The sequence below is a fragment of the Chinchilla lanigera genome, unplaced genomic scaffold, assembly GCF_000276665.1.
Source record: "Chinchilla lanigera isolate Chin_1 unplaced genomic scaffold, ChiLan1.0 scaffold00022, whole genome shotgun sequence".
In the NCBI taxonomy this organism is placed as follows: Eukaryota; Metazoa; Chordata; class Mammalia; order Rodentia; family Chinchillidae; genus Chinchilla; species Chinchilla lanigera.
The window spans coordinates 11,787,508-11,796,924 of record NW_004955423.1 but is presented as its reverse complement, the minus strand read 5'-3'; the positions used below and the strand labels follow the sequence as shown (position 1 = coordinate 11,796,924).

The 9,417-nt window shown below is 36.3% G+C and overlaps 1 protein-coding gene across 12 annotated transcripts in view; it reads left to right on the top strand.

Moving 5' to 3' along the window:
• Adgrl2 (adhesion G protein-coupled receptor L2) overlaps nt 1-7,612 on the top strand; it is a 273,166-nt gene extending 265,554 nt beyond the window's left edge. For 7 of the 12 annotated variants that reach the window (XM_013514481.1, XM_013514478.1, XM_013514474.1 and 4 more), the window contains 3 exons: nt 148-244; nt 2,108-2,236; nt 5,570-7,612. In XM_013514481.1, the coding sequence (XP_013369935.1) occupies nt 148-244; nt 2,108-2,236; nt 5,570-6,327 (984 nt within the window). In that variant the 3' untranslated portion in view covers nt 6,328-7,612. Of the gene's footprint in view, nt 1-147; nt 245-2,107; nt 2,237-2,470; nt 2,553-5,569 lie in introns of all 12 variants that reach the window. The other 5 variants (XM_013514485.1, XM_013514483.1, XM_013514480.1 and 2 more) reach the window with 3 other exon arrangements.
• The last annotated feature ends 1,805 nt before the right edge of the window (nt 7,613-9,417 follow it).

The window sequence follows — 9,417 nt, the reverse complement described above, 5'->3', positions numbered from 1 at the left end:
GTACCAGGGATCGAACTCACGACCTCGAGCTTGCCAGGCAGGCGCTGTGCTGCTGAGCTAAATCCCCAGCCCCCTTTATGTGTTCTTAATAAGGTAGATCTGGGAAAACTAACATAACATACGTGTCTTGCTGTTTTGTGTTGATAGAGTCGTATAAGGAGGATGTGGAATGACACTGTGAGAAAGCAGTCTGAATCTTCTTTTATCTCAGGTGACATCAACAGCACTTCAACACTTAATCAAGGTCAGTCACTAGGAAATTCTGAGTTTGCAGTACACAGTATGAAGTTTGTCCTTCTTGCCAGCTTAGAATGACTCTAGAGAAAATGCTGAGCTTTCCGCTTTGGGGTTTACATCACAGATTCATAAACCTATTGAGCCATCTCTTATATCACATATAAAATCAGTCATTTTATTCAGTATTGTAATGCGGGAAATACAATTTTGAACTCCTCATTAATGAGTAAAGGCTGAAAAAGTGATCATTGAGAACACATTTTGGCACAGATTAAGATGTTTTCCTTGTATGCATTTTTCCTTCCTAACCAAGGCATTTAAGAAAATTTTCTTCTTAAAGCATTAATGTAATTAGAATAACTACCGTTCATGTGAAACAGTGCTAATTTTGCAGTGAAAAAATTGTAAAATTTTTATGACATCTTTTCGTTTTTTTTCAAAAAGTACATAATATAGGGCCAGGGATATAGCTCAGAGGCACAGGCGCCTGCCTGGCAAGTGCAAGGTCCTGAGTTCAGTTCCTGGTACAAAAAAAAAAATGACTGGTGTTGGAGCTTGGCCTGCCAACCATGCATTTGGCCCTGGTTCCATCCCCAGCACTGAAAAATCGTAGATAATAAATGCTAAAATATTTATAATAAATCCTGACTTAAAAATTAAAGATTATAAAAATGTATAAAGAAACTTTTTCCATATTGTTTGCTGTGTCTGTAGTGGCAGCTTTAACTTTATCATACAAATCAATGTAACTCTTAAAATATCCTGGGAAATAAAATAATTTTGCAAGGATACCTTCATAGATGCCTCATAGACACAGGTATTCCTGAGTAAAAGCTTGGTAGATTTCATTGTAATGTAAAAAAATTCTTACTGTTCAGATCCTTGGAAAGGTCATTTATCCAGGTATTTTCAGTTTTGATAGACTGAAGTGTAATATAACAAAAGTAGAGCTTTTCACAGTGAAATGTCCACACTGTTTTGGCAAGATTCTGTGTTAGAGTGAAAACAAAAGAAGCCTGTGGCATCAAAACAAACGTGAATTTTAAAATATTGTTAGTCAAATCGCATTAGCCATGCAAAACATGATTGCTACGTAAAGATTCATAATTTGTCGATTAGAATGAGTGAAATGTGTATGCTTATTCCATTGCTTTGATGTGCTCCTATTTCTGCTAAGATCTTATCAAAAAAATAAGTGAATTACTCAAAATTAACTTTTGAAACCTGTCGAATGAGATTACAGAACAAAAATTCTTCTTATTTAGCATCTGGGAGTGGTCTAATAATTCATTTTACACTGTTTTTTCCCTCAGCATGTACGCTTTTGCATTTACTAAGGGAAGCTTTCTGCAGTGTGTCTTAATTTTTAGCTGTTTGTGAAAGTTGTTTTTCCTCCTGCTTGTACGAGTCGGTATTAACACAGATGTTTTCATGAGGGATAATCCCACACCTGTAAATCGGAAAGTATGAGATTCCCTCTTCTGGGCTTCGGTGGTTACGTTTTTAATATTAAGCAGTAACATCTTGAAACATAATGTTGATCTCTATGCATTTAATTGCCATTTTTGTTTAACAGTGATTTTGTATAAATTAGTAAATGTCATCCTCAGCAGGTGTTTACTTGGGGGACTAGGAAGCACCTGTGAATTACTGAAATTTAACTTCCCTCTCCCCTTTCTCCTTCAAATTAGTAGTTCAAATACAGTCAGAAAATTTTGGCAGGTTTTCCATTGCCAACTTGTCTGCTACCCTGATGCGCTAAAAAAAAAAAAAAGAAAATATGCAACTGTAATAAATACTAAAATAAGAGAACTAATGTATTTTTTTCTATTTTTTTTTTGTTTGTTTTTTTGTTTGTTTTTTGCTTTAGGAATGACTGGCAATTACCTACTAACAAACCCTCTTCTTCGACCCCACGGCACTAACAACCCCTATAACACATTGCTCGCTGAGACAGTTGTATGTAATGCCCCTTCAGCTCCTGTGTTTAACTCACCAGGTGTGCTTATACTTACAAATAAAACTACCTTTACTTTCTGCTAAAGAGCTCTGATCTTTGCCCTGTTTGCAAAATACTCAAGTTGCCGTATTTATTATTATTATATCTTTAATTTCTCAGTTACAAAGAAAATTATGGTATTGCCCAATGCCAGGCTTGTAAAACTGCACTATATTATAGTAAAAGCTCAAGTCATGATAGTATTTACAATAATTATCCATGTTTTTAATACAGGTGGCATAAATCTTAATATATTATTACAGGACTGACATCACGTGGTCCAAGAGCCCATCTTCAAGATTTATATCATTTAGAGGTATCCTATCTATGTAATATATTGTTCAGTTGACTCTAAAGCTTGCTGACAAAATTTGTTTCTAGAATAAACTAGCTAATTAAAGATCACTTGGATGTGTAGGTTTTAGAAAACTACATCTGGCATTATATATAATGCCAATATAACCAAACTATAGTATAGTGCAGCTTTATTGTAGTTTTCCTTTTGCCTTAAGGGAACTTTGAGAATACAGTTAATATTAGTCAGTTTATAGCTATGCTTCTTAAATGGGGGGAGGGGGAAATGGTCACTAACCTGTCCTGTTTACTATGTTTTTTAATAGCTTATTTTAAAAAAATATCTATTTAATATTAACAGAATTTTCAAGACTTTGGTAAAAGTGATGACATAATTACTGCTAGCATACAAGTTTTATCTGTGAATAATATTTGCCGCTAAATTAAACAGAGAACTTTGTTTCTGTTTTGTTTGATTTTTCTTCTTAAAATTCTTTTTCAACGTAACTGCAGCTTCTCTTTTCATTCTCTTGTTTTCTTACTTTCCCTTACGCTTTCCTCTAGCAACCTACAGAGAGACAAGTATGGGAGTAAAACTTAACTTTGCCTATCAAATGTAAATTTTTTCAGCATGATTTTTAACGGGCACAATTAAAACATAACTAGCAGTCATGAAGTAGACTCAGCGGGCAAGTGGTTCACAATTTGCAACTAAAATGTTACCAAACTCATATAGTACGCCTCTCTGTACTGTCTTTTGTCAGTAATAGAGGTCTGTAGCAAATGCTGTCCATACTTAAGTACATGCAATGCTGAAATAATTTGCTCTATCAAGCCTGAAGTACTGTCAGCCAAAATGCTTAATAAATGACTTACCATTTCTGCATCCCCACAGTAATCTTGCTACAGGCTGTGGAAAGTCTTCAAGTGAATTACCTGAACTTGGGCAGAAAAAGATGCCTCTTCAAAACCAAAGAAGCCTTAAATCTGCAGTATATCATAGAAAACACCTTTGGGATTATATCTAGTATATATTTTTATATTTACTAAGGAATGATAAAAAGAAAATAAAATGTTTGAAAAATTGAGCCTCTGCAGAGGAAACAAACACTAGCTTGTTATCTATACATTGGTCATCTACACTTGAAAGTACCAAATGTTTTCTAGGGGTAGATTTTATAAATAGTACTGTGGCACATGCATACTAATTTATAAACAATAAACATTTCCCCAGGGATCACGATACAAACTGAATTGGCCATTTTTCAAATGTAGAACCTGGGTCAGAAGTTGTAAAATAATATGAGTAACAATTACAGTACCCTTCCGAATCGTGATATATCCAACAATTATCAGACTGGATAATTGGTCGTGAAATTGTGCCATGAAGAGACTGGGTTTTTCTTTTTTCCTGAGAGAAACTGAGTTTTCTAGGATATCTGCAGCTTTAAGCGTGGAGTGAGCGCTAAAAAGGAAAATTGCCTATTCTTTTCCAAGAATTAAAGTTTTCCCTAAACTCCTCCAAGCCTTGCATACAATGCAGCAGCCTCACAGTGGTCAGTTTCATTTCAATAACATCATTCATTCTTTTTTTTTTTTTACAGACCTATTTGTAGACAAGTGATTTTTTTTTTTCCTCTAGGATTTTGAGAATGAATAACTAAACTTTCCATTGTGCAGACCATTTAATTTTCTCGACTTTTTTTTTCCATTTGCTTGAGAAGCACTGTGATGTCCTAGTTTACATGTTTATGTGTCTGTAGAAAATGCAACTCTGATTCAAATAGAGCATGTTACCATATTTTTTTTCCTCCTAAACCTCTTTTCATATCTCAAGCAGATTTATCCAATCCTTCATTCCTTTAGAAACAAAAATACCTTAGCCAAGGCTGACACCCTTCTCCCATTCCATAGTTAATATCTATTCTTGGTTTAATTTCTGTGACCCATACTTGAGAAATCTCTTAACATTTCTGCGTTTGACTTCCATGCCCATGGTGTCCTTGGGCCAGTCTTGTACAGTAGACTCTGCTGGTTCATTCGCTACTGTCACTGTGACTGATGCAGACTGCAGGGCTGCAGGCCAAGGTTAGGAGCCTGGCGCCATTGCTATTAGAGAGGTTCTTAGTGCCAAAAGAACTCAAAATCATAAGAAATCTTAAATGAAAAGTAAAGGCTGCTTTTGCTGGTAATCTAATTTGTTGAACCCTTGCTCTAAGTTGCTGAGAAACTTAGAAATTCTTCATCATGTTACAATAAATCATTTTACTTTCTTTTATATATCAGCTACTCTTAGGCCAGATAGCCTGAACAGACAGACATGATGTGAGTTGTTCAAAGTGAGTCATTCCACCTGCTGTCTATCGTGGTGTTGGATGGTGCTTGTGGGCCCTGGCCCAGTCAGTATGAAAGATGGCTGTCTCTGTTGAACATGAGTTCTTTTGTATCTGTCCATTTTTTCATTCTTTTTTTTTTTTTTAATTTCATCTCCAGAAAAAGGAAATGTTAGAATGTTGTTTAAAAAGTTGCTTGCTAATTACGTGGGTTTATGTTGTACATTTGCCTTTCGGTTTTGTATGTGACTTATTCCTTTTTAATTTAGTGTTGTTTAGGACAAATTCTGTTAATTTTATTTTTACAAACCATAGTCTTGTACTTTAAAATGTAAATGTCACTAATGAATTGCTTTGCATTAACTATGCAAGGGCATGGAGTGAAGTCTTGTTTGTAAGCGTGTCAGAGATTTGACCAAAATTCAATTCATAACTGCCGTCTCCCTGAAATTGAAGCAGTCATATTCTGTATGCCATTTTCCCTCCCTGGAAAACAGTATGATTTTTTTTTTAACACTTTTTCCTGTTATCTAAGGGGATGCAACTGTTTACAGTTGGGAATGCGGGAAAGCCTGGCACTTTGCAAGTGTTAGCTTTCAAATACAACTTTGTCCTGAACGACATTAAAAAGTTTTGTGCAAAAGAGATAAAGTTGCTTTACGGAGGAACAGAGGCAGTAACGGTAACTCCCCGCTCTTGGTTTCAGGACATTCACTGAACAATGCCAGGGATACAAGTGCCATGGATACTCTACCGCTAAATGGTAATTTCAACAACAGCTACTCACTGCGCAAGGGGGACTATAATGACGGTGTCCAGGTGGTGGACTGTGGACTAAGTCTGAATGATACTGCTTTTGAGAAAATGATCATTTCAGAATTGGTGCACAACAACCTCCGGGGCGGCAGCAAGACCCACAACCTCGAGCTCACACTCCCAGTCAAACCTGTGATTGGAGGCAGCAGCAGCGAAGATGACGCTCTCGTGGCGGACGCTTCGTCTTTGATGCATGGCGACAATCCAGGGCTGGAGCTCCATCACAAAGAACTCGAGGCCCCGCTCATTCCTCAGCGGACTCACTCCCTTCTGTACCAACCCCAGAAGAAAGTGAAGCCCGAGGGAACTGACAGCTACGTGTCCCAGCTGACGGCAGAGGCCGAGGACCACCTCCAGTCCCCCAACAGAGACTCCCTTTACACGAGCATGCCCAACCTTAGAGACTCTCCCTATCCTGAGAGCAGCCCCGACGTGGAGGAAGACCTGTCTCCCTCCCGCAGGAGCGAGAACGAGGACATTTACTATAAAAGCATGCCAAATCTTGGATCTGGCCACCATCAGCTTCAGATGTGCTACCAGATCAGCCGGGGCAACAGCGATGGCTACATCATCCCCATTAACAAAGAAGGGTGCATTCCGGAAGGGGATGTCAGAGAAGGACAGATGCAGCTGGTGACGAGTCTTTAATAACACCGCTGAGGAATCCCAAGGGCCACATGCAAGTATTAATAAATAAATAAAGACTCTTGGCCCAGTGCCGCTCCCTCAAAGTCCACTTGAAGAGACGACTCTGTTGACCTGTGGTTCTCTGGTGTAAAAAAAAGAGGTGACTGAACCTTGCAGTTCTGTGAATTTTTATAAAACGTACAAAAACTTTGTATATACACAGAGTATACTAAATGAATTATTTGTTACAAAGCAAAGAGATGCCAACCAGGTATTTTAAAATTCTGCTGCTGTTTAGAGAAATTGTGAAACAAGCAAAACACAACTTTCCAGCCATTTTACTGCAGCAGTTTGTGAACTAAATTTGTAAATATGGCTGCACCATTTTTGTAGGCCTGCATTGTATTATATACAAGACGTAGGCTTTAAAATCCTGTGGGACACATTTACTGTACCTTACTGTTCCTGACAAGACTTGGAAAGCAGGAGAGATATTCTGCATCAGTTTGCAGTTCACTGCAAATCTTTTACATTAAGGCAAAGATTGAAAACATGTTTAACCACTAGCAATCAAGCCACAGGCCTTATTTCCTATGTTTCCTCAACTGTACAATGAACTATTCTCATGAGAAATGGCTAAAGAAATTATATTTTGTTCTATTGCTAGGGTAAAATAAATACATTTGTGTCCAACTGAAATATAATTGTCATTAAAATAATTTTAAAAGTTTGAAGAAAATATTGTGAAAAGCTCTTGGTTGCACATATGTTACAAAATGATTTTTCTTACACTTTGTCATAGCAAGTTCTACCCATTTTCACTTATTTTCCACTGTATACAGTGTTCTGCTTTGACCAGTTAGTCTTTATTCTTACATTTAAATTTCTTATTGCCAAAAGAACGTGTTTTATGGGGAGAAAACTCTTCGAAGCCAGGTATGCCATGCCTTGCACAAGTGTGGTGAAATCTAGAAAAGATTGTGTGTCAATCCCTCTGTTTATTCTTGAACAGAGGGCCAAGAGGGGCACTGGGCACTTCTCACAAACTTTCTAGTGAACAAAAGGTGCCTATTCTTTTTTAAAAAATAAAATAAAACAAATATTACTCTTCCATATTCCTTCTGCCTATATTTAGTAATTAATTTATTTTATGATAAAGTTCTAATGAAATGTAAATTGTTTCAGCAAAATTCTGCTTTTCTTTTCATCCCTTTGTGTAAACCTGTTAATAATGAGCCCATCACTAATATCCAGTGTAAAGTTTAACACGGTTTGACAGTAAATAAATGTGAATTTTTTTCAAGTAGTTAACGCGCACTTTTATGTATGCTGCGTAATTGGGTTTGATACATTGATCCTTTTCTTCACCACCATCCCTTTGCTTTAAGTGGCTTCAAGCTATAACCCATGGATATGGGAAAGAATAGAAATAAGTTGCCTGTTTATTGTTTCTGTTGAAAAGAACATACATGTATTCTAATAATCCATCACGTATGCACAAAATCTAGCAGAAAAGCTTTGATAGGGGACTGTTCTGAAAGTATTTTTGTTTATTGCATCATACACAAACTAAAAAATAAAATAGTTAAGAGGCTCTGCCATTAAATTTAGGCATCATAAAAATGATTTTTCTAAATTGATTTTTTTCAGCAGTAGATTGAGGAGAAGTCCCTAAAACATACTTTTGCAGTTTGAGGATACATATCCTTATAGACTGCTGTGAATGGCAATTTCTGTTGTCATGGAAAGGTTTTACTCTCAGTTCAAAAATCGTATAATTGAATCTCAACAAATAGATTTTTCCTGTTTATATCATAAACATCCATACCAAATGCTTGTAAAACTTAGTGGTTCTTGATTGCTTCTTGCTTCTGCCAAGTTAGAAATCACCAACTGTAGACACACCTGATATGAACTATTGAATTTTAAAGAAAAAATTTTTAAGTCTATATTCATCATTCTAAAGATGGGTACAGTGAAGTAGACACTAGGTAGTGAAATATTATAAACGTGTACAGTAAGGTAAAAGAGGAGCCCTGTGTCTATGAGGGCTGATCAGAAAATACAGTGTGTGTTTACATTTTTTAAAGTATTAGAGGAAAGGACACATTGCCATTAATTCCCCTCACTTGGAACACTGATCCCATCATGCTTGCCACTCCGAGACAGTTCCATGAGTGTCTTCACAAAGGTGTGATAAAAAAGCCAGTGAATGCTGCTGCTGAGTGCCATCCAAAGGAAATGGGAGCTCATCAAAATCTAATACACCCCTGTTCATCATACTCACTTGGTTTGACACAATGCAACTCCTGGCTCTTTCCCAAAATCTGAATGACCATGAAAGGTGAATGTTTTGACCCCATTCAGGACACTGAGGAAGTTGTAACAGCACACCTAAAGACACTCACGAAAGAATACTTCCAGAGCTGCTTCAGAAAGTGGTAAGAAAAGTGGGATCAGTGTCTTAGAAGTGAGGATTTTGAAGGGGATTAATGGCAACGTGAGTTTTAGTATAATAAAACATTTTTAAATTTAAACAGTTACTGTAATTTTCAGTCATATCCTGTGCATGTAGATAAGGTAATATATTAGAAGAAATTATTCTGTGATTTCTCTGTAAGAAATAATGTTCAAACAGATTTAACAATCCTCTGAGAATGAGTACATGTAATTGTTTTTGCTAAAATTCTTCAGGAATTTATAAAGCTTTATTTGCTGGCATGTGGCTTTATATAATCAAATATTTTAATTTTCTGTCTTTTACCCTTTTACTTTTCAGCATCTGAACTTTCATAATATTGTGGTAACTGCTTCACATATAAACTAACTGGGGTTGGGCTCTTAGTAATGAACTTAAAAACAAGAAGAAAGCATTGCTTATTCAGTCAAAACTTGGTTATGATACAAACAAGTACATGGAACCTAATGGTTAATTTTCTGTTTAGCTAAAGTAAGTTTTTTAAATGAGCTTTGTCCTATAGAATACAGTTGGAAGTTTGGTGACATCTTTGCCACCAAAAGGAATTTTCTTTTAAATCTGATTTCTTTATAAAAATGTTGATAGTGTCTTAAATTTCAAGTAGGTTTCCCCCTCGTGTAAGATAGTTTCGA